This window comes from Lissotriton helveticus, chromosome 3_1 (assembly GCF_964261635.1).
Source record: "Lissotriton helveticus chromosome 3_1, aLisHel1.1, whole genome shotgun sequence".
NCBI lineage: Eukaryota > Metazoa > Chordata > Amphibia > Caudata > Salamandridae > Lissotriton > Lissotriton helveticus.
Genome location: NC_136061.1, coordinates 230,470,213 through 230,495,966, shown reverse-complemented (window position 1 = coordinate 230,495,966; position 25,754 = coordinate 230,470,213). Strand labels below are relative to the sequence as shown.

Genomic DNA, 25,754 nt, shown 5'->3' with positions numbered 1-25,754 from the left:
CACGGCCGCCACCGCGTTGGGTATTGCCCTGCGGTGCGTGGCTGGCGGCGCGTGTGGGCGCACCCCTTCCGTGGCCACAAAAGGAGTGAAAGGCAGCCGATTGCTGGCGCTGGCCCGAGAGGCCCAAGGACTTGGCCGTAGCCCTGGAATCCTTAAAGCGCTCAAGCGCATGGTCTGCCTTGTCGCCAAAGAGGCGACGGCCATCGAACGGCATGTCCATGAGCGTGCTCTGGACATCTGCCGAGAAGTTGGCGGACCTCAGCCAGGCGTGGCGTCTGACCGCCACCGTCGTCGCCATCGCTCTACCCAGCGAGTCAGTGGTATCCAGCCCACACCGGATGGAATACTTGGCTGCATCCCGGCCCTCCACAAGGGCTTGGCCGAGTTTGGCCCGTACCTCCAACGGACACTCTGGCAGCACTTCCGCGACCTTATCCCACACAGAGTGGGTGTAACGTCCCAAGAGGCAGGCGGTGTTGGAAGACCGCAGGCCTAGACTATGGGATGAGAAGATCTTCTTCCCATACTGGTCATACCTCTTGGATTCCCGATCAGGCGGGGCCGACGGGAATGCGGTCTGGGAATTGGAGGCCTGGATGACCAGGCTCTCGGGGGTAGGGTGGGAGGACAGGAAAAATGGGTCGCCCGGGGCTGGGCGGTGGCGCCTGGCCACGTTCCTATCTACGGGCGAACCCGTAGCGGGCTTGGACCAAGTGCCCAGAAGAACGTCGGTCAAGGCCTCATTAAAGGGCAGCAGAGGCTCGGTGGAGCTTGACTGCGGTTTAAGGACCTCAGTGAGGAGGTTAGTCCTCACGGCCGCGACGGGGAGCTCAAGGCCCAAGGCCTTGGCAGCCCTCATCAGCACCACACTGTAGGTTGCCCCCTCCTCCGAAGCCACGGTAGGAGGGGAGACAAAACCAGTGTCTGGAGAGGTGTCCAGGCCACTGGCCTCCCCAAGGTCTCCTGCCCAGTCCTCATGAGACTGATACTCCCTGGTCAGAGGGTCCTCAGACCCCTCCCAGTCCTCTTCCTCACCCATCTCCTGAAATTCAGGGTCCTCAACCAATGGGGCCTGTTCATAAAAGTGAAATTCACCTAACGGCGTCTGGAGCGGCGCCCAGCGGGGCCGTCCCGACGGCCGAACAGAAACAGAGGTAGGACCGGGGCCGGCGCCGCCCGAGGACGGCGCCGGAGGCGACACCTGAGGGTCCGACGCCGGGGAGGTCGTCAGATCCACCGGCGACGAACCAGATCCCGAAGGAGGACCAGCGGCGTCCTGCGGCGCCGGGCCCGAAGGCGCCGGTGGCGTCGGAACAACTGGGCCACTCGGCGCCAGGCCCGAAGGCACCGGCGGCGTCGGGATAACGGGGACCTGCGGCGCCGGGCCCAAAGGCGTCGGCGGCGCCAAAGCACCCGACGGCGTCGGGGCCGGAGCCGCCGACCCGCTAGGGCTCCCAGACGGGTCCGCTGGGCCCGGAGGCGCCGCGGAGCCCGTCGGAGGAGAGAGGTTCCTCATGGCCATGAGGAAGCGCTCGATCTACTCCGGCGACGCGTTCAGCCCAGGGACCGGATGGTGTGGAGCTGGACGCGGCGCCCGTGACTCCGACGGAGCCGCGTGGGTGGTGTCACCCGAACCCCCGGCCGCATCGTGCGAGCGTCGGGGGGAGTCCGAGGAGCGATGACGCCGCTTGGACTTCTTGTGCCTCTTACCTGACGACGACTTCGACCCGGAGGAGTGCGGCCTACTCTCGGAGCTGTGGTGGCTCAGAGCCCGTGACCTGTCCCTCGACCTCCCATGGGATCGGGACCTCTCACGGCGCGGGACCGACTGCCGGAGTTCGAGGCGCCTACGGGACCGCTCCCGCCTGGCTTTCGAAGAGAGGGCCCGGCAGTCGGAGCAGGCCTTGTCGTCGACACACACGGTGAGGATCCGTGACCGACATCAGCCGGTCGCAATCGTCACAATGCTTGAAGCCGGGCATCCCTAGCGGCACCGTTTCGGAGTCGAGAGACTTCGAAATAGCAATCAAAAAGGATCAAAAAGTTAGTCAAAAATTGACTAGGGTTACTGCTTTTTCCAGATCTGCGCTAGCTGGCGCGGAAAAAAGAAGAACTGACGTCAGCACGCGGAGGCGGCGTCTAAGTACTCCGACGACGCCATCACGGCGCCCACGACGCTGACGACGGACGCGGAGCCGCAGACGACGCCTACCGACGCGCAAGAGTACTGCTACGCAAAAATTTCCGGATCCAGTCTGACGCCTGGGGATATTCTAAGGTAAGGAATCTAATACTAACGTGTCTCTTTCAGATATGCAAGATTTTCAAGTGGCTACCCCTAAACATGAGACGCACCGTGACACAGGGCCTCATCACCAGCCAACTTGACTATAGAAACGCCCTCTAAATAAGAATCCCCGCACACCTCCTACAGAGACTTTACACCATACAGAACGCTGCAGCCAGACTCATCCTCGGTCTTCCCCGATTAACTTATATCACACCCCACCTCAAGCAATTCCACTGGCTCCTCGTACAGAAGTTATGCCAATTCAAGCTGCTGACCCACGCACACAAGGCTTTACATAACCAAGGACCTGCATACATTAACCACCGTCTGAACTTCCACCAACTATCAAAAAGACTATGCTCTGCCTCCCTTTCACTTGCCCATACTCCTCGCATCTGCCGAAGCAGAATTGGAGGACACTCTTTTTCCCAAAACACAGCAGAGACTTGGAACAGCCTGACCCACGCACCACCGGACCATCATTTCACCTCTGGAATTCCGAATTGCCCTCATGACTTGGCTCTTCGAATAAGCCTCCGGTACCTGCAAGCACCTGGATACCTAACGGGTATTTAGCAGTGGTTTATAAATTCCGATTGATTGATTGAATAACTTGAAATAGCACATGAAAAGGGTTGCTAGAAGTGTGCAATGGATGACTGAGGGTTTTTGGTTTCGGAGTGATGGTGTCCAGATAAGAATGTGCAGTGCATGAATGATCATGGGTGCGCATGTATGAAGTATTTCTATAGCAACAGCCAAAAGGCAGAGGAGCGCTGTACAGGTTCAAAGACAAGCATAAAGTCAGCAAGTGTTAGGAGAGGCAGCTGGCTTGAGGACAGTTAATGCATTGTGATGTAGTGTTCTTCAAGAGTCTTCAACTCTTTCCTAAATGTGAGCAGTGTTGGGGCCGTCCTTATGGATACAGGGATAAAGGGGCATATGTATGAAGCCCATTTCTCGTTCGCAAACAGGCCAATTCTCAGAATCGGACCGTTTGCGAACAGGGAAAAAGCCTTTTGGGATGTATCATCTCAAAAGGCCCTCGCAAAATAGGGAATCGCAAAATTTGCGATTCCATAGGCCATATGTAGGAACACATTTTCCCATAGACACAGAATGGGTAAAACCCTTTGATACATCTGGCCCCTTATTTTGCAAAAGCATTTAATTGATCGCAAATTGCGATTCCTTAAAAGCGATGTAAAAAGCACCCAAGTTGTACGATTTCTCCTTAAGAAATCGCAAATTACCACCAACTTCAAGTTGCTAGTAATTTGCGATTTCTTTGAAAAATGCACTTATTTGCATTTTTTAAAGTACCATGTAGCGCACATACATGCCCTTTGGACATGTATGTGTGCCACACATGCACATTTCAGGGGTGCAACAGGGTGTCCTTTTTTACATCATGGCACCCTTGAAATTGCATTCTCAATTTGCGATTCTCTAATTAAGAATCGCAAATTGAGAATGTCTTCCCTTTCAATCCAATGGGCCTCTAGGCCCCTAGGAATGCATGGGGAGGTATTCCTTGCGATTCGCAATTAAGGAATATGTAGGATTCACAAAATTATTTGCAAATCCTACATACATAGTGCTTTGCGATTCTCAAATAGCAATTCTCTAAAAATCGCTGTTTGAGAATCGCAAATGTATCCTTTGATACATATGCCCCAGAGCTCCTTATCCTGGGAGTATAGTTTGTAAAGGCCTGCTTCCTTATTTATTTCACTATATCACTCTTTAGTCAGCAGTCTGATCATGTAGTAGCTGGGGTGTGCTGAGAACTTCTAGGATAGTGAGCATGCCTGCAAGATAAACGGGGCTGCTGGTGTTGATGGCTTTGTAAATGAACAGCATGCTGTGCAAGTAAGATTAGATTAGATTAAACTACTTATAGAGCGCATGGCTGCCTCTGCAACAAGGTGTCCCAGCGCTGGAGCAAGACAATGTGGAGAGCGAGAACAGATGTTAGGTAAGGAGTTAGATCTGAGAAAAGAGCAGGTTTTCACATGACGTCTAAAGATCATGTGGTCCGGATCGGCGCAAATGTGAAGAGGAAGAGAGTTCCAAAGAGCGGGTGGCAATCGTCTAAAAGATCAGCCGCCAGATCTTGCTTTACGTATACGAGGAGTGCAAGGACGGCACTGTTATGCCGACAGCAGCGCGCGCGATGAAGTGTACAAGGTGCACAGATCATTAAGAATGTCTGGGGCTATTCCTGTCAGCATCTTGTGCGTGGTACAGAGCGTCTTAAAACTAACCCCCTGTTCGATAGGCAGCCAGTGAAGACGATGGAGAAGGTTAGAGGCATGGCTGAAATGCGGGAGGGCAAAAATGGCGCGTGCTGCCGCATTCTGGACCCGCTGCAATCTCTTAATCACTGACTTATTGGAACCGAGGAAGAACACATTGGGGTAGTCCAGGCGGGCCAGGATAGAAGCTTGGAAAATCAACTGGCGTGTTTTGGCATAAAAAAATCCCAGAATTGGTCTCAAGTCACGCAGTGTACCAAAGCATTTCCCAGCCACTGATTTAGCATATATTCCAAGATTCAGATCTTTATCCAGTATGAAGCCCAAGTTTTTTACCATGGGCTTAGGGTCAGAGGGGCTACCCAGTGCCGAATGCCACCATTTATTGGTCCATAGATGAGTCTCTGCCAACCTGAAGGATTTCAGATTTGGTGGAGTTCAATTGCAAACAATTGGCTGACACCCATTCTACAATGGCAGAGATATCTTCTCTGAATTTTTGTTTGTCCTGAGTGGGATTTTTGGATAGAGCGATCACCAGCTGTGAGTCATCGGTGTATGACACCAGGGAAATTCCTCTTGCCTTGGCCATCGTGGCCAGGGGGCTCATATAAATGTTAAAGAGCGTAGGGCTCAGTGCGGAGCCCTGGGGGACCCCACAACGAAGCGGATGGACATGAGAGGAAAAAGGGGGGATGTCACTTGAAAAGTCTAATCAGAAAAGAAGGAGGAGAGCCAAGCAAATGCAGTATTTCCAATTCCTATCTCCTCCAGCCGGAGGAGCAGGATTTCATGTGAGACTGTGTCAAATGCCGCGCTTAGATCCAGCAGCACCAAGGCAGACGTGCTGCCAACATCTAGCGCAGACTTGAGATGCTCTACCACAGCTAACAGGGCCGACTTGGTAGGAAACCGTTCTGTGAGCTGTCAAGAACAAGTAAAGTAAAAGTAAAAGATAAGAACACAATTACTGAATCTTGCTGCATGTTACATAAAGGCTTCCTGCAACACATGATTTTAGAAGATGAACTAAATGTGTACGAAACCTTACATCTCTGCTATTTTGTGCACTGAGCATATTAGTAAAAAATCACCAACTCTGAACTTATTTTATAGCAAGGAAAAATCTGGGACAGCATTCATAAGAAAGGATATAGTAAAGTACTTTATCTGAACTACATAATTCAAGGTTCCATCCAGAAAGGTTATCTAGCACATTGTGTTACTTATGCAATAATAGCAGCACAACACACTTTCCTTGAAAAAATCATCGAACTTCAGTACTTTTCTGAAGTTTCATTAAGAAACAATGAAACTAGGACGTGCTGTTCTACGTAATACTTAATAATTATACATGTTAAGCAGGTTGTTAGGGTACCATGCACATTTCTAAAGTAGGATCAGGTAGCATCCTTGACTGTTAAGATTCAAGTTTACGTAGAGCTGAGCAGCTACAGGAAACTACTATCCAGGTGCATTTTTTCATAAGTCGTATATATATTACATACTGCGCTTTTTAACTTGATATTCAAATTTCTTCCACTGATACAATTATAGACTGAAATATCAGAAATATGTTTAAAGGCATATTGGAAGGGTACATGCCTGTCTGAAACCTTCCCCGATGACCAGCAGTCACAGTAAACTTGTATCCCCATTCAGTGTTGCTGATATCGGAAGTAAAGCGATAATACAACGTGTCACCTGTATCAATTACATGACAAAAAATATTAAAATTGGATACAGAATGACAAATAATTCATAATTAAAACATTTTATATTTTCAGAATGAAAGTAACTGGAGAAAGTACAAAATCACAACCCTCATATGAATATTGCACTGCAGTCCACTACTGCATTTGCATAATAGTCACACCATGCACTACTAACTTCAAATTGTGAATATATACAGTGAAGGGAAAACATATATTGCTGTCTCCATTACACATGCAATGATTTTCTTCTTGGATAGCTCATTAGAATGGGTGAGACACAAGAAACACAAAATTAAATTTGTTTTACTTATCGTCAGTAATGGTTTTCTTCTGAAAACATTCTTCCTTCCCCCCACAGGTGTTCCAAAAGTCCAATCAACTAGATTTAAGGTAGGTCTAGTATTAGTCAAGACCTTGTGATTTTCGAAAAATTCAATATATAATGTATATGTATAACATGCTTACTTAAAGGGCTTTCTCTTCATCCATTGGTATGTTGTTGTGTCATTCACATATTGGATCCAACCACTACAGCATACATCTGGCGGTGAGCCAGACTACTTTAGCCACTGGATAACTTCACTTTGAGTGACTGCATTTTGCTCTTTCACAATAAGCACATCCACACACAAGGTAGTTTCCCTTCAGTGCCCAGTGTATTTCTTTTCACTTAATTACTACTTAAGTGTTGCCTTTATATTTAGAGCTTAATGTGATAGCATGATGCTTTCTACCAGCGTTTCATGCACAAGGCACTTTCCATCTTTATCAGCTCCGGTCGCCTGCAAATGCTTTTGTACATTCCTTCTGGGGTGACCTTTGTTTATCTTATGGCTTCTATTTCACAACATAACTGATTGTGCCCATTTGAAACTATTTTTTATAAAGTTCTCTTTTCAGCATGTGAATAATTAAATGCGTTTATAACGGCCTTCTGTATGTCATGCTGGTATGTATTTTAATTGAGGACTACAGTTATACTTGTAAACTAATTTAATCTGTTTATCAGCTGGTATGCTTGTCTAGTTTGGTTTCAGTACTCTTCCATTGTATACTTATATAGCCATTTAACTGTGCAAACATTTAAAGAAAAAACTCCTACTCTGCTTTATCTACCTGAATGCGCCTTTCGATCGGGTGGACCGATCACTCTTATGGGCAAAACTAAGACGATGGGGCATTTAAGAAAAAACTTTGAGAGCAATTGAAACGTTATATACTGACACATATATCCAAATTAAGGTGGCAGATGGCACAAAAATATCCAGAAGAATTCCAACTGCAAAGGCTCTCAAGAAAGGGTGTGTGCTTGCTCCACACTTGTGTAATCTTTTTATGGCTGATTTATCCACCCACCTGGAACGAGTAAACTTGCACGCTCTGAGATTAGGTCCACTAACCATATCTCATCTGTCATATGCTGATAATATTGTGTTGCTGAGCCACACGGAGGTGGGATTTCAAAGATTAATCAAAAACACTGCGGTACTCACAAAAGTCAACAAATTGGAAATCAATATCACAAAGACAAAAACCATGTCAAAAGGAAATAAAACCAATATCCCTTTGACAATCAAACTAGGTAATGCAAACTTAGAGAAGAAGTCAGCAACTACAACTATTTAGGCTTCTACTTTGATAAGAACTAGAAAAAATAGTACCTTAATACAAGCGTTTTGCGCACTTATAATAAAAACTGGAAGGACCCTCTGTTCAGCTATTGCTCGCGGTCCTCAATGCAAAATTGCTTCCTACGTTAACTTACGCAAGTATGGTCATGCATGGCAAAGATGTTGGACAGATTACAAATAAATATGTTTTTGGTCTTCCCTGTAATGCTTCACCTGCACAAATCCACTTAGAATTTGGATTGACACAACAAGAGATAGCAAGAAGATACCACACAATCAAATCCTCGCATAGTATTCGAAACAACCAGTCCAGCCCTCAAGTCAGCGCTTTATGGCAGTCACTGATAAATAATACAAACTTGAGTTGTAACAAATACCTGCTATCTTCATTGGAAATAACTAATACAGCTGACTTATGGGATCCAAATCTGTCACATTACACATTTTCACGGTGATCACATGCCTGGATGACAATTCAAACATTTGTCACCTTGCAACCAGCAACATACCTTCTTTTAGCTTATCCTGTGCATCTTAAAAAAAGTTATTGGCTATATGCTAGAGAACTACCATCCTTATTGGACCAACCCTCATGGAGATACAAAGGCCCGAAAACGCGCAGGCTATGTGGTGCCCACAAAGAGGATTTTTTGTATTTGGTTTGCATATGTACTATATTAAGGAAAGCACACCTCATATTCTAAAGACAGGTATTCATCGAGAGGGGATTGGTGCATGTAGTACGGCAATAATGAGAAGCCTTGACTCTATGGACCCTCAGCTAAATTGTAAACTTTTGAAATTTTTTACAGTCACATGATAAATCCCTAAAACGTAGCTCCAAGGGCGCAGCTCCAGTGCGAGAAAGCAGATCCGCATAATGACTAAACAATCAGATGATTGTGAGTAGAAGACACCAATACGACATTTTCAAAAAATATGGGACTTGTACCTTGCACAATTTAAAATTTGAACTTAATTTCTCATTTTGATGCACACGTCACTTAATAACAATTCAGTTGAAAGTTATCGGTCATAATTAGAAGATGCCAAATGTTTTAATATCTCGTATTGTGAAAAATAAAGCGCACATTTAATAAAGTAACTAACTTGAAAAGCGAAGTAATTTACTCCAAAAGTTTTATTATCCTGTATTAACTGTAATATATTGTGACAGTTTTTATTTACTTAAAACAATGAATATGAAATTTAAAAAAAGCTGTTATATTATATATTCACCCCTCTCTATCTTTTCAACCCTCTATCTATCCTTTCATTCCGATCTCTTCAACCCTCTCTAAGTAACTTTCATACTTATGTAGACATTATCTATTATATCACTAATAGAAGCTATGATGTTTAATCCATCCATCCATCCATCATCAGCTAAACTTAGTCCATTAGTCAGTAATTGTGTCATTTATGTTTTTTTCCACCCACTCCATCATGAATCATTATCACTCACTGACACTGAGTTAAGGCATACTACCTTTTCACAATGAGCACATACACAATAATAAGTGACAGGGACTACTATAGTAAAATTAGCTTTTTGACATAAAAAATATTTTCGTCCGTAGGTAGTATTTTCTAAAATGTTTTAATTAATGAGGGAACAGTAGTTTCCTCAACAATAAAGTTTTGCAAAAACCATGAGAGAACAAAATAACAATTGCCAACGTGAAAAAGGTGGCAGACAAAATCAGACCTATGGGCTTTGCTAAAGTTTTGTGTCTAACTGTAGAGTGGTTACATGACATTCAGTTCATATCTGCTACATGCATTATTGTTTGGATTTGGACATAATGAAATCTATTCAAAACTGTATCACTCTTGTGGGAACTGACACTATAATTGTTTCTCTAAATGATGGCCAAGCGCCGATCGCCTTCAAAAGGGCAGTCAGTAGACCAATTGGAAAAACAAGCACTGGCAAAGCTAATTGGCCTCGCCCTTGGGACTTATTGGTTTGTCAATACCTTTTATCCATGGTCTAGTAGCCAAGACAGAAAAACACCTTACAGAGTGTCTGGTGGCTACGCCTGTAAAGAATGACTGATGAATTGAACAGGAGTAAAAAATAGACTGCTCACCTTTAAGTTGCATATTGGGTAATTTGAGTGTTACACTTGTGCTAATAAAGTGAATCATTTCTCCTTCGGTAACTGGTAGAGCCATGATCGCGCGGTAGATTCCTTACTTTTGAACTCCCAGGCGTCAGGCTGGATCCGGAAGATTTTTGATAGCAGTACCCCTATGCACCGGTAGAGGGTGTCGGTCGACTCCGCATGACGTCGTCAGTGTCATGTTTATTGTGACAGCCATGTCGTCAATATAACCACCACTCCGGTACGCTGACGTCAGTACTTTTCACAACTTTCCACGCCAGAAGTGCAGAGCCATGAATTGACTGACCATGGTGTGTTAAAAAGCAACTAGGGCTCTGAAGGGGAACAACCCTGACACTAAAGACAATTAAGCAGTGCGGGGAGGATGGGTGGGTCGGAAAGGAATCTGCGGCTAGATGATGTCTCTACCAGATAGGGCATTACCCAAAGTAAGTAACTTGTCCATATTATAAAGACATCTAGTCACAGATTCCTTACCTTTGAACGGATACCCAAGCAATACCTTTCCCAGAGGTAGGCCTGCGGAAAAGCTTTAAACCAGAAAAACCTGATAGACAGAGCCGCCAAACAGGCCCTTTCTGTGAACCTGAGAATCCAGGCAATCCTGGCGAATGTGTGCAGAGATGCCCACGTGGCCGCTTGTCAGATAACAGCAATTGGGACACCACGCTGGAGCGCCATGGTGGCTGCCTTCGCCCTAGTGGCCTAAGGCCTTCAGGAGGTTGTTTCTTCACTAAGGCATAACATATTTTGATACAGAGGATAACCAAACGTGATATGGTCCTCTTTTAGACAGCACAACCCTTCTTTACTCCCACATACCCTATAAAGAGATGATCATCCACCCAGAACTCTTTGGCGTGATCAAGGGAGAACAAGAATGCTTTTTTGGGTCCAGATGGTGGAGACGCTCCTCTTCCTTAGAAAGATGCAGAGGTGCATAGAAATTAGGCAGAGTAACAGACTGTCCCAAATGGAAGGGTGTTACCACCAAAGGCAGAAAAGATGCCGGAGTCCGGAGTACCACTTTGTCTGGAAAGACGGTCAAGTAAGGAGGCTGCGATGACAGTACCTGCAGTTCGCTCACCCTCCTGGCAGAGATGATTGCCACAACCAAGCTGTTTTGATAGTGAGCAGCCGTAGAAGGTAGTTGTGCAGCGGCTCAAACAGTGTGCACATCAAAAAGGTAAGAACCAAGTTAAGGTCCTACTGAGGCATAATGAGGGGATTTAAAAAGTGAAGGCTGGTCTGGCCGCTGAAGAAAGGTAGATAGGGCCGAAAGGTAGCCCTTTAGAGTGCCCAGAGCAGAGCCCTGCTGGGCAAAGGAAAGAATAAACAGACAAACATCTGACAGAGAGGCAGATAAGTGGAAGATAGACCGTTCTGTACAATATTTACAAAATGTGTTCCATCGGCAGGCATATACCAACTTTGTGGAGGGATGCCTGGCTGTCAGTATAACTACCCAGACTTCTGCAGAAAGATCAAAAGCTGTCAACTATTGATGCTCAATTTCCACGCAAGGAGGCAGAGAGTGAACAAGTTTGGGTGGAGGACCGTCCCCTGCTGCTGGGACAGAAGATCCTCCCAGAGAGGCAGTCTGATCGGAGGATTGATGGCCATGCTCAAGAGCTCGGGGTACCAGACTCTTCGTGCCCAGTCCGGAGCCACAAGAATGACTTGGGCCCGGTCGCGCTTGATCTTCTTTAGCACTTTGGGTAGAAGTGGTACAGGCGGAAAGGCGTACAGGAGGCCGTAACTCCACTCACGACAAAAAGCGTTGACGAGTAAGTGCCGCCTTGGAAACTCCAACGCACAGAACTGCTTACATTTTGCGTTCTCTTAGGTGGCGAATAGATCTAACCAAGGCTCTCCCACTGACGAAAGAGACTTGCCCCACTTCTGGGTGAAGACGCCATCCGTGATTTATCATGCACCGGCAGCTGAGTTTGTCCGCCCTGGCTATCAGGGAACCTGCCAGGTGTTGAACAACCAGAAATATGTCCTGTGTTCCAGCCACATCCAAAGGCGTAGAGCCTCTTAACATAGGGACCACGACCCCACCCCGCCTTATTGGTTGCAGTACCACATGGCGGTGGAGTTGTCTGTGAACACCTGCACTACTTGACAGAAGGAAGGAGTGCCTTCAGTGCAAGACGAATCGCCTGGAGCTCCACAGGGGTGATGTGGAGCTCGGACTCCGCCGGAGAGCAGAGACCTCTGATCTCCGTCTCTCCCATGTAGCCGCCCCAGCCCAGGAGTGACACATCCGTCACTACTGTGAACTCTGGTTGGGGAAGGGAGAGGGATCTGTCGTTGACCCAATACTGGTCAGTTAGCCACCATTGTAACTGACTTTCAGCACCCGGAGAGATCTGGACGACATCAGAAAGATTTCCCTGATGCTGCGCCCACTGGAACTTCAAGTCCCACTGCAGAGCCCGCATACACCACCTGCCATGATCCACCAGCAGGATGCAGGAGGCCATGAGGCCCAGAAGCCTCAGGGTCATTCTCACAGAAATCCGGGATAGAGGCTGAAACATCGGAATAATAGCCCGAATATCCCAGACTCGCTGCTCGGGAGGATAAACCCTAAGCAGCGCTGTATCCAGAACTGCTGCGATGAAAAGGAGCCTGTGAGAGGGAATCAGGTGCGACTTCGGCACATTGATAGTGCACTCCCAGCGAATGCAGGAGGTCTGTCATAGTCTGGAGGTGGAAGACAACAGCCTGGGGAGAGACGGCCTTCAACAACCAGTCGTCGAGATAGGGGAAGACTGAAACCCCTGATCTGCGCAGAAGAGCTGGACCACCGCCATCACGTTCTTGAACACCCGAGGGGCGCAGGTAAGGCCAAAGGGAAGCACAGTAAACTGAAAATGCTCGTTGCCTACCGTGAACGGTAGGTAACGCCGGTGGGCAGGCAAGACAGGGGTGTGAAAATAAGTGTCCTGCAACTCCAGCGCTACCATCCAGTCTCCAGGGTCAAGGGTAGACAGAACCTGAGCCAGGGTTAACATTTTGAACTTCTCCTTCCAGAGGAAGCAGTTGACGTCCCTTAGGTCTAAGATAGGATGCAGGCCTTTGTCCTTCTTGGGTACCAGAAAGTAGTGGGAGTAGCAACCACGGCCTACTTCTGGCACAAGAACCCCTACGATAGATTCGTTGGCCAAGAGAGCCGTAACTTCCTGGCAGAGAAGGGCCAAGTGATCCTCCGACATGCGATGGAATGTTGGTGGCATGGAGGGTGGGGAAGTCTTGAAGGGGATGGAGTAGCCCCTTCGGACAATCTGCTCAACCCACCTGACTGACGTGATGCTGCGCCAGTGGTGGAAGTGATGGCAGATCCTGCCGCCCACTGGTGGCCCTGGAAGGTTGGACTAGGAAGGGCTGGAGGCTGCAGTAGGGGGGAGGGGCCCCAGACCCACAATGCTGGGTTCTACGTCCCTGGCCGCGCCTGTGGCATTGGGTGGAATTTGGTGGGGCACCCCTTCCGTAGCCGTGAAAGACAGACTGCATGGGGCAAGAGGTGGCAGCGAGGCCCAAGGATCTAGCCGTAGCCCTAGGGTCCTTGAGTGCGTTGTCCACATGGTCACTAAACAGGCAATGGCTATCAAATGGCATGTCCAAAAGGGTCAATTTGACATCCCCAGAGAAGCCAGTGGACCTCAGATAGGCGCAGCGTCTCAGGGCTACTGACGTTGAAATTGTCCTACCCAGCGAGTTAGAGGTATCCAGCCCACATCGGATGGTGAACTTTGCTGCGTCTCTACCCGCTGCGACAGCACAAGTGAGCACGGCCCAGGCCTCCTCCGGGCACTGTGGCAGCACTTGTGAAACCGTGTCTCACACAAATTGTGTGTAGCGGCCCAAGAGACATGCGATCTTCACCGACAGCAGACCTAAGCTGGCAGAAGAAAACATCTTCTTCACAAGAAGGTCCAGCTTCTTGGATTCCCTATCTGGGGGAGCAGTAGGGAACACATCTTTGGAGGCTGAGGCTTGGACTACAAAGCTCTAGGAGTAGGGTGTTGGGAGAGGATAAGGGGTTCGCCCGGGCGGTGGCATCAGGCAATCATTCTATCCACAAGAGCCACTGTGCTGGGCTTGGACCAAGTGCCCAAAAGGATGTCAGTGAGGGCCTCATTAAAAGGCAGCAGGGGCTTGGAAGAGGCTGCTGCCAGCTGAAGCACCGCAGTCAGGAGGTTAGTCCTGACTTCCACCATAGGAAGCTCAAGGTCCAAGGCCTCAGCCGCCCTACACAACACCACAGCATAGGAGGCTCCCTCCTCCGTGGGCATGGTAGGGGAAGACAGCTTACTAAGGTCTGGGGAGCTATCCAGACCACTGGCATCACCCAACTCCTCTCGCCAGTCTGGTTCCTCAAGCTGGTCTGCTAGAGGGCCACCAGACCCCTCCGAGTCCTCCTCACCCTCCTCTGGCTGCCACTCAGGGTGGTGAACAAGTTACTTACCTTCGGTAACGATATATCTGTAAGAAACAGTAGTTAGTATTAGATTCCTTACCTTAGAATATCCCCAGGCGTCAGTCTGGATCCGGAAACTTTTGCGTAGCAGTACCCCTGCGCGTCGGTAGGCGTCGTCTGCAGGCGTCTCCTGCGGCTCCGCGTCCGTCGTCGGCGTCGTGCGCCGTGATGACGTCGCTGGAGTATATAGACGCCGCCTCCGCGCGCTGAGGTCAGTTCTTTGTACATAGCTTTTCCGCGCCAGAACACGCAGAGCCATGGGAGAACCAACACTGGTGCCATTTGAAACTAGGGCCCTGAAAGGGATGTCCTTAACCCTAGGTATCAGTTCGCAGAACGGGGAGGATGGGCGGGGCGGTAAGGAATCTAATACTAACTACTGTTTCTTACAGATATATCGTTACCGAAGGTAAGTAACTTGTTCATCTGAAAGAAACAGGTTAGTATTAGATTCCTTACCTTAGAATAGATACCCCAGCAATACCAACCCCGGTGGTGGGTCTGCGAACCGATACAATCCTACACCAGAAAGTCCTGGAGGACCGAACGGCCAAAGAAGCCATCCCTCCGGACTTGACTGTCCAGGCAGTAGTGCCTCGCAAAGGTGTGCAGCGAGGCCCACGTAGCCGCCTGGCAAATGTCCTGCAAAGGGACTCCCCGGCCCAGGGCAGTAGTAGCCGCCGTGGCCCGAGTGGAATGGGCCCTCAGCCCAACAGGAGGCTCCTTCCGAGCCAAAGAGTAGCACGCTTTGATGCACAGAACGACCCACCGAGAGATGGTCCGTTTATGTACCGCCCGTCCCTTCTTCGCACCCACGTAGCCAACAAACAGTTGGTCATCCACCCGGAACTGGCGTGTGCGATCCATATAAAATGAAAGCGCACGTTTTGGGTCCAGACGATGGAGCCGCTCTTCATCCTTTGAAGGATGCGGAGGCAGGAAGAAGCAGGGTAAGGTGATGGACTGCCCGATGTGAAAAGCAGAGACTACTTTGGGCAGGAAAGAAGGTCTAGTTCTCAGAACCACCTTGTCTGGATGAATGGACATGAAAGGAGGATTGACAGAAAGAGCCTGGAGCTCACTCACTCTCCTGGCAGAGGTGATGGCAACCAGGAAGGCCGTCTTTAAAGTCAGGAGACGGAGAGGACAGGAATGAAGTGGCTCAAAGGGAGCACACATCAAGAAGGTCAGAACCAGGTTCAAGTCCCACTGAGGCATCACAAACGGAACAGGTGGATACATGTGCGTGATGCCTTTCAAGAATCTCGTTACAATAGGGGACTTGAACAAAGAAGGTTGATCAGGCAGCCTTAGAAAGGCCGAAAGGGTAGAAAGGTAGCCCTCGATAGTGCCCAGAGCAGAGCCCTGCTGGGCAAGAGAGAGAAGAAAGAGGAGAACCTCGGAGAGAGGGGCAGAAAGAGGGTCCACAGCCTTTGCTGTGCACCATGCCACAAATCTGTTCCACCGGCAGGCGTATACCGACTTTGTGGAGGGACGCCTGGCTGCCAGAATCACATCACAAACTTCAGGAGGCAAGTCAAATGGCCTCAACTGTCGCCGCTCAATCTCCACGCATCGAGGTGGAGACTGGACAGGTTTGGGTGGAGGACCGTCCCCTGCTGCTGCGATAGAAGGTCCTCCCGAAGGGGCACGCAGATCGAGGGACCGACTGACATGCTGAGTAGCTCGGGATACCAGTACCTTCGAGCCCAGTCGGAGCCACAAGGATAACTTGGGCCCGGTCGCGCCTGATCTTCTTCAGCACTCTGGGCAGAAGTGGTATAGGCGGAAAGGCGTACAACAGACCGCAACTCCACACGCGCCGAAATGCGTCATCGTGCAAGTGCCGTCTTGGAAACTCCAACGCGCAGAACTGATGACATTGCGCGTTCTCTTCTGTGGCGAATAGATCTAACCAAGGCTCTCCCCATTTCAGAAAGAGGCCTTGCGCCACGTCCGAGTTCAGACGCCATTCGTGATCCACCGAGCACCGACGGCTGAGTTCGTCCGCCCTGGCGTTCAGAGAACCTGCCAGGTGTTGAACCGTCAGAGTCACGCTCTGACGTTCCAGCCATTGCCAGAGACGCAGAGCCTCCTGGCAAAGGGTCCACGACCCCACTCCGCCCTGCTTGTTGCAGTACCACATGGCGGTGGTGTTGTCCGTGAACACCTGCACTACACTCCCGTTGACAAAGGGGAGGAATGCCTTCAGTGCTAGGCGAATCGCCCGCAGCTCCAACATGTTGATATGGAGCCGGGACTCCGCCGGAGACCAGATGCCTCTGATCTCCGCCTCTCCCAAGTGGCCTCCCCAGCCCTGGAGGGACGCGTCCGTCACAACCACGTGCTCCGGTTGGGGAAGGGAGAGGGCTCTGCCTCTGACCCAATCGCGGTCCGTAAGCCACCACTGCAGTTGCCTCGCAGTGCCCTCCGAGATCAAGACATGGTCGGACAAGTTGCCCTGATGCTGGGCCCACTGAAACTTCAGGTCCCACTGCAGAGCCCTCATCCGCCACCGGGCGTGATGCACCAGAAGGATGCAGGAAGCCATCAGCCCCAGCAGCCGCAGCGTCAACCTGACCGAAACCCGGGATAACGGCTGAAAGATGGGAATCAAAGCCTGTATATTCCGGACTCGCCGTTCCGGAGGATAAACCCGAAACTGCGCCGAGTCGAGAACCGCTCCGATGAAAAGGAGCTTTTGAGAGAGGCACAGGTGTGATTTCGGCACATTGATGGAAAACCCCAGCTCGTGCAGGAGGTCTGCCGTCATCTGAAGGTGGTGGACGACTGTCTGGGGCGAGCCCGCCTTCAACAACCAGTCGTCCAGGTAGGGGAAGACTGAAACCCCCAACCGGCGCAGATGGGCTGCCACCACCGCCATCACCTTTGTGAACACCCGTGGGGCGCTGGTAAGGCCGAATGGGAGCACGATAAACTGAAAGTGCTCGTGGCCTACCGTGAACCGCAGGTAACGCTGGTGAGCCGGCAGGACGGGGATGTGGAAATACGCATCCTGCAAGTCCAACGCTACCATCCAGTCTAGCGGGTCTAGAGCAGCCAAGACCTGAGCCAAAGTCAACATCTTGAACTTCTCCTTCCGGAGGAAGCCGTTGACGTTCCGTAGATCCAAGATAGGACGTAGGCCCCCTTTGTCCTTCTTGGGTACCAGAAAGTAGTGGGAATAGCAACCACATCCTACTTCTGGCCCAGGAACGCACTCGATGGCCCCCTTGGCCAAGAGGGCCGTAACTTCCTCCTGCAGAAGTGTCAAGTGGTCCCCCGACACACGGTGGTTCTGCGGTGGCATGGCTGGAGGAGTGGTCTCGAAGGGGAGGGAGTAGCCCCTTCGGACGAGCTGCAGCACCCACCTGTCCGATGTTATCGTGCGCCAGTGGGAGAGGTGATGGCGAACCCTGCCGCCCACCGGCGTCACATGGGCCTGAAAGCACGGACTAGGAGGATTCAGAGGCGGATGCGGCGGGGGGAGGTGTGGTCTGACCTCGCCGCTGTCCCCGACCGCCACCACGGCGGTTCCCACGGCCGCCGCCGCGTTGAGAAGTCTGTTGCGGCGCGTGGCTGGCAGCACGTGTGGGACCGCCCCTTCCGTGGCCACGAAAGGAGCGAAACGAACCCGTTTGCTGGCACTGGGTCGAGAGACCCAAGGACTTGGCCGTGACCCTGGAGTCCTTGAAGCGTTCCAGCGCGTGGTCCGCTTTGTCGCCAAACAGGCGACTGCCATCAAACGGCATGTCCATCAATGCAGACTGGACATCTGCCGAGAAATTGGCGGATCTCAGCCAGGCGTGGCGACGAATCGCCACCGTCGTGGACATCGCCCTGCCCAGTGAGTCGGTCGTATCAAGACCACACCGTATGGAGTATCTTGCTGCGTCTCGGCCTTCAATCATAGCCTTGCCGAGCTTAGCCCATACCTCCTGCGGGCATTCAGGCAGCAGTTCCGTGACCGTATCCCACAGAGTGGGTGTAGCGGCCTAAGAGGCACGCGGTGTTGCAAGACCGCAGTCCCAGACTCAGGGACGAAAAGACCTTCTTACCATACTGGTCGTACCTCTTAGATTCCCGGTCGGGCGGGGCCGACGGGAATGCGGTCTGGGAAGTCGAGGCCTGGATCACCAGGCTCTCAGGGGTGGGATGGGTGGACAAGAACTTTGGGTCATCCGTACACGGACGGTGGCGTCTGGCCACGTTCCTATCAACAGTCGAACCTGAAGCGGGCCTGGACCACGTGCCCAAAAGAACGTCAGTTAAGGCCTCATTGAACGGCAGCAGTGGCTCCTGTGGGCATGACTGCGGTTTGAGTACCTCAGTGAGGATGTTAGTCCTCACGGCCGCGACGGGGAGCTGAAGGTGTAAGGCCTTGGCAGCCCTCATCAGCACCACTGAATAAGCTGCCCCCTCCTCCGTAGCCACGGTAGGAGGCGAGACAAAGCCAGGGTTGGGGGAGTCATCCAGACCACTGGCGTCACCCAAGTCACCTGTCCAGTCCACATCGTACTGACACTCGCGGGTCAGAGAGTCCTCAGACCCCTCCCACTCCTCTCCGTAATCTACATCCTCACCATATTCGGAGTCAACAATGTAGACCGGCTCCCCGGGGTCAACAGGCCCCATCGGCGTCGGACTCGGCGTCGGGCGACGCCGGTTCGGCGTCGGGCGACGCCGGTTCGACTCCGCAGCCGGAGTCGGAGAGGGAATGGGGCCGGCGCCGCGCGGGGGCGGCGCCGTGGGTTGCCCCGATGGAATCGGTGCCGGAGAGGCCGGTTGACCAGCCGGCGTCGACCCTGAAGGTCCCTGCGGTGCCGGGGCCGGAGCTGTCGGCGACGTCGGGGCCGGAGCACCCGACGGCGTCGAGGCAGGAGCACCCGAACCGCTAGGACCCCCGGACGGGACCACCGGGCCCGCAGGCGCCGTAGGCCCCGTCGGAGGAGACAGTGCCCTCATGGCCATGAGGAACGCCTCTATCTCCTCGGGCGACGCGCCCTGCCCAGGGACCGCAGGGTATGGAGCAGGCCGCGTCGGCGACTCACGCGGAGCCGCGGGGGTGGGGCCACCCGAACCCCCGGCCGCATCGCGCGAGCGTCGGGGGGAGTCGGGTGTAGGATGACGACGCCCCGACTTCTTGTGCTTCCTACCTGAGGAACCAGAGGAATGGTGACGACTCCAGGAGCGCTCGTGACGGCTCCGCGACCGCTCCCTCGAGCGCTCCCTAGACCTCCGTCCGGACCGGGACCGCTCTCGACGCGGGGCCGACACCCGGAGCTCGAGTAGCTTGCGGGACCGCTCCCGTCTAGCTTTATTCGTCAAGGCCCGGCAATCGACGCAGGCGTCCACGTCGTTGTCCGGGCCCAGGCACCGGAGGCAGAGGCGGTGATGGTCCGTGACCGACATCGTGCGGTCACAGCCGTCACAATTCTTAAAACCGGGCATCCTACCGGCACCTTAAGAGTAACAGGTAAAGATTCAAAAACTTTGGTCAAAGACCGGAGTACTGCTCTTCGGATCCGCGCTAACTGGCGCGGAAAAAAGAAGAACTGACGTCAGCGCGCGGAGGCGGCGTCTATATACTCCAGCGACGTCATCACGGCGCACGACGCCGACGACGGACGCGGAGCCGCAGGAGACGCCTACCGACGCGCAGGGGTACTGCTACGCAAAAGTTTCCGGATCCAGACTGACGCCTGGGGATATTCTAAGGTAAGGAATCTAATACTAACCTGTTTCTTTCAGATAGGGAACGCCAGGAATGAACAGTGGAACAACGCCATGTCCATATCGGGGGTAAGGCTGGGGTCCGCGCCTGTTGGGAGGCACAACGGGCGCCGGTGGCATCGTCACTAGAATAGACGCCAGGGAAGGTACCGTGAGGTCGACCAGCACCGATCCGGATTCAGGCCTGGATCCATGGGGCCCGGCAGGGCCAAAGCTGCCGGCATCACGGGCCTAGGGCCTGCAGTCGAGTCCGTGGGGCCCAAAAGCATGCGATTGAAAAATGCAGCGATTCGCAAAACTGACAAAGCTGGGCAGGGTTTTTTACGGCTCCGGGAAAGGGAGGGAAGCACGGAGCCTGTCGCAGATGCGGGCTCCGAAGAAGGAGCCGGAAAGCGATGACGCACGAGTCTCGCGTCAGCCGACTGATAGGGAGAAGGCAAAGAGCAGCGGTGCTTCTTCGCCTTCTTCTTGTGCTTCCACTTCCCCGAGGAGTGCGAAGACTTTGATGACGAGTGGTGATGGCTCCGCGACCGGACATGTGACCTTACCCTCGAGCGTCGCGGAGTGGACTGTAAGGCCTCCAGAAGCTTTCAGGACCGACTTTGGGTTCAGGGCCCCGGCAGTCAGCGCACAACTTCAGGTTGTGGTCGCGCTCTAAGCACCAAAGGCATAGGAGGTGTGTATCGGTTACCAACATCAACTTGTGACAGGAGTCACAGGGTTTGAAGCCAGATCGATGGATGGACATCCCTCTTGCACCAGGAGTCGACAGACTCAAAAAAGATGTCAACAAAAAGTCAAAAAAAGAGTTAGTCAAAAAGTAACTAAGAGCACGCTCTCTCCGGATCTGCGCTGGCTGGCGCGGAAAAGGAAGAACTGTCAGCTCGTAGGGGCGGTGTCTAAGTAGACACCGCAAGGCCATCCCGGCGACAACAACGCCGACGACAAAGTTGACCGACGCAATCTACTGACACACAAGGCTACTGCTATGAAAACATTTTCCGGATCCAGTCTGACGCCTTGGGGTAATTCTAAGGTAAGTAATCTATAACTAATAGTCTCTTTCAGATAGCAAATACAAACCTGTAATGATTCCAATTCCATTCACTGTTGCATTTCCATGTAAAGTTTAGCATTTGAAGCACAAGTTACTTACCTTCAGTAACGATATATCTGCAAGAAATATTAGTACTGATAGACTCCTTACCTTAGAATTACCCCCAGGAATCAGATGGATCCAAAACGTTTTTGTCAGTAGTAGCCCTGCGTGTCGGTAGGCGTCATGCGGCTCCGAGTGCGTCGTTGCCGCCGGGATGAGGTCGCTGGAGCTACTTCGACGCGCCCACGCGTGCTGATGTCAGTTCTGTACACGACTTCCCACGCCAGGAACACAGAGCCATGCAAGAAACTAACCACTGGTGCCATGAAACTAGGGCCCTGAAAGGGATGACCTTAACCCTAGAAATCAGTTCGCAGAACGGGGAGGATGGGTGGGGCGGTAAGGAATCTATCACTACTAATGTTTCTTACAGATATATCGTTACCGAAGGTAAGTAACTTGTGCATCTGAAAGAAATACGTAGTGATAGATTCCTTACCTTAGAATAGATACCCCAGCAATACCAACCCTGTGGTGAGTCTGCAAACCAAGATCACACCAGAAAGTCCAGGAAGACAGAACGGCCAAAGAATCCGTCTCTCTGGACTTGGCTGTCCAGACAGCAATGCTTAGTAAACGTGTGCAGCAAGGCCCACGTAGCTGCCTGACATATGTCATGCAAGGGGACTCCCTGTCCCAAAGCAGTAGTGGCTGCCGTCACCCTAGTAGAATGGGTGCGCAGCCCCACTGGAGGCTCCTTTTTAGCCAAAGAATAACAAGCCTTAATGCACAGAACGACCCATCGAGAGATGGTCCACTTGTGCACGGCCCGACATTTCTTGGCGCCCACGTAGCCAACAAAGAGCTAGTCATCCACCCGGAACTGTTGTGTGTGGTTGAGGTACATGAAGGAGGGCACAGTTTTGGGTCCAGACGGTTGAGCCTCTCTTCCTCTTTATAGGGATGGGGAGGCGGAAAGAAGGTGGGAAAAGTGATAGTCTGCCCGATGTGAAAGGAAGTGACCACCTTTGGCAGAAAAGATGGACGAGTCCTTGGAACAACTTTGTCTGGATGGACAGAGAGAAAAGGAGGTTTAGAGGACAGGGCCTGGAGCTCACTCACTCTTCTGGCAGAGGTGATGGCAACCAGGAAAGCAGTCTTCAAAATGAGAAGATGAAGAGGGCAGCTGTGAAGTGGCTCAAAGGGAGAACACATCAGATAGGTCAGAACCAGGTTCAAGGCCCACTGAGGCATTAAAAGGGGGGAAAAGATGAGTAATGCCTTTTAAGAATCTATTTGCAACAGGGGACTTGAAAAGGGAAGGCTAACCTAAAAGCCATAAAAAGGCTGAAAGGGCCAAGAGATAGCCCTCGACAGTGCCCCGAGCAGAGCCCTGCTGGGCCAGAGTAAGGAGAAATAGAAGGATCTCTGAAAGTCTGGAGCCACAAGAATAACTTGGGTCCGGTTGCAATTGATCTTCAGCACTCTGGGTAGAAGTGGTATAAGCGGAAAAGTGTATAATAGACCGCAACCCCACTCGCGATGAAAAGAGTCGCTTAGCGAGGCCCGCCTTGGAAATTCCAACGCACAGAACTGATGACATTGTGCGTTCTCTTCGGTGACGAATAGATCTAACCAAGGCTCTCCCCACTGCTGAAAGAGAGCTTGCGCCACGTCTGAGTTCAGACGCCATTCGTGATCCATCATGCAACGGCGGCTGAGTTCGTCCGCCCTGGCGTTCAGAGAACGTGCCAGGTTTAACCACCAGGGAAATGCCCAGATGTTCCAGCCATGTCCAGAGGCGCAGTCTCCTGATGTACGAGTTACTTAACTTTGGTAACAATCTATCTGGTAGAGACGATTCTAGTCGCAGATTCCTTCATGTAGAATTATCCCCAGGCGTGAGACTGGATCCGAAAAAAAATATTTTTGCCACTGCATCCCTGCGCGCCGGGGGTACGGCACCACGCGACTCCGCTCCTGCGTCGTCTGCACATGTGACATCAGCGAGGCCACGGAGAACAGAGGCCGGAAGGCGATCACATCTCCCCAGCGCATAACAGAGCTATATAACAGCTACCACTGCCACACATAGGGCATGTTACGTCCCAAAACAGGGGAACCTCTTGGGAAGAACGTCCGCAGCAGAGGTCAACAGAAAATACCTGTGGAAAAACCCGCAGAAGGCTTGTCAAGCAGCCAAAGAGAAAAAACAGCAGGCCTAGTCTCAGGGCCATCATGTGAAGAAGAAGAGCAGTGAAGAAGAAGAGCCGGCCAGCAGCCAACAGAACCACAGTCCTAACAAGGAGGACTCGAGTGGCCACGAAGCACTCAGAACACACAACTGGGGCGATCCGCCCCGACGGAAGAATACCTTCAGGAACCAGATCAACTCACATGTCACTGAGGGGGAGAAGAAGGAGGAGGACGAAGCCCCGCCAAGAACCTCTGAATGGCCGAGTCTGTAGGGCGTGGAACAAAAGAGCACCATTGAAAGGAAGGTCCACCAGCCGTTCCCAAACATTCTCCGGGAACAAACTGTCCCGAAACCAGGCATGGCGACAAAAGGGCAACCGAAGAAGCCGTGGTACGACCCAGCACCTCCGAGATGTCCAGAGCGGAGCAAAGAATAAACGCCGCCAGCTGATGGCCATCCAACACATGAGAGAAACAAGTCCTGTGCACACGCTTATGTGGTAATCGGTCCTGTTGTCACGACTCAACAATTAGAAACAAAGTTTATGAGGAGGAAATGAAGGTCAAACACCAGGTTCCACTACCTGGAGTCAGAACGCTCTATGTCCGCTATGACTAGTGCGCTTTTCCTTCTTTCAGGTCCCTGTATTGAATCTGGGACGCACCCGTCGGGATTCTTCACTCTTGCCACATCGAGCAGGGCAGAAATTTTGAATTATCCCCATCGGTGCTCACACGCGGCCAGTGGTGAAGGTTGAACCGCCACCGCGCCACAGACTACCTTTCAAGCATTAACAGCCCTGATGAGTCACATCTCCTTCACGGTGTGACGAAATACGTGTCGGCTGGCTACTATCCATATGTACTGATCCAGATTGGCCCATAAATCTTCTTCACATACGAAAAACCTGGTGTTTGACCTTCATTTCATCCTCATACACTTTGTTTCTAATTGTTGAGTCTGGACAACAGGGATTACCACATAAGCGTGTGCATAGGACTTGTTTCTCTTCTGTTTGGTATAGACCTTCCTACACCAGTGCAGGGGTTGTTTGCTGTCTGGGTTTGTTCTCCCCTGACCTGTTTGCACCGCGTGATTGCTATACCAATAGACATACTCCGTGATCACACAGCCTTTAACGCCAAATCTTCCTGTCCTCTCAATCCAAAACCCAATCTCTCTGTTAAAACGGCCATCCAACACATGGTGCCTCAAATCAACACAGGCACCCTTCTGAGAAGCGGCAGAGATAAGGGACTCCGCCGAGTCCCACAAGCAAGAGGTGGGCCTAGCCAAAACACACAGCGTGTTAAGGGCCCGCAGAGCCGCACTGGTTGAGGCATACATATTGCGCCCCCAGGAGTCCAGTCAGCGTGCCTCCCGTGACAGTGGAGACAACAGCGGCGGCAGGGGGGAAAGGCTTTCTGCAAAAGTGGGACTCTGGTAGAGGGGTGGAGGGAAAGACACACCAGATCACGCGGCGCCGGATGGTGGCGGTGCAGAAGGTGTTGGTGCACCAGGTACCCCGTGGCGGGATGGCCCCAATTCCCCAAAAGAGAAGAATGGAGTGAACCCTCGAAGGGAAGCAGCAGCTCCCTACCACCAGAGCCCTGATGAAGAACCTCCAGAAGATGATCCGCGGGAAAATGGGTAGCTGGATCACCCATGCGCAAAATTCCCCACAGCCGTGGAGACAGCGCTAGCGAAGGCCGCACCCGCCTCTGTAGGGCCCCGCGAAGGGGAAAGCAGCTCCTCGTTAGGCGACGGCTGCAAGCTAAGGCGGCCATCCCCCAAGCCAACCGGAGGAAGGGCCAGGACCAGAAAGAAGGAAGAGGGGATCAAGGAGTGGGGGACTTGCGGCTCCTCCGGCAAAGACCGCGGCCGCCGAGACGGCGTGGAGCCGCCCTTAGACGACGCCGGAGAAAGAGCCATGACGCGGCGGCCCGTCTCCAGTGAGGATGAAACCAGCAAGCGCCGAACCTCTGGAGAGGAGGAGGCGTCCGAAGGCGAGTCAAGGACGTGAGGTCGGCCTGGCGCCGTAGAGTCCACAATCTGAGGCAGGACATCGTCGTCCAGTGCCGGGGGAGACGCCGGGGTGGCCTCCGTCACAGCGCAGGGCGCAGGCCGCAGCCGGGGCGGTGAAGGCTTGGCGCCGGAAAGGCGCCGACCTGACCTCCGACGAGGCAGTCCCCTGTGTGGAGGGACGAGAAGGA

The 25,754-nt window shown here is 51.8% G+C and overlaps 1 protein-coding gene across 1 annotated transcript in view; it reads right to left on the bottom strand.

The window, feature by feature from the left end:
• ZZEF1 (zinc finger ZZ-type and EF-hand domain containing 1) overlaps positions 1 to 25,754 on the bottom strand; it is a 1,627,273-nt gene that overhangs the window by 197,696 nt on the left and 1,403,823 nt on the right. Inside the window, exon 51 of the mRNA XM_078679684.1 lies at positions 6,154 to 6,252. Coding sequence (XP_078535810.1) covers positions 6,154 to 6,252 — 99 coding nt within the window. The remainder of the gene's footprint in view (positions 1 to 6,153; positions 6,253 to 25,754) is intronic.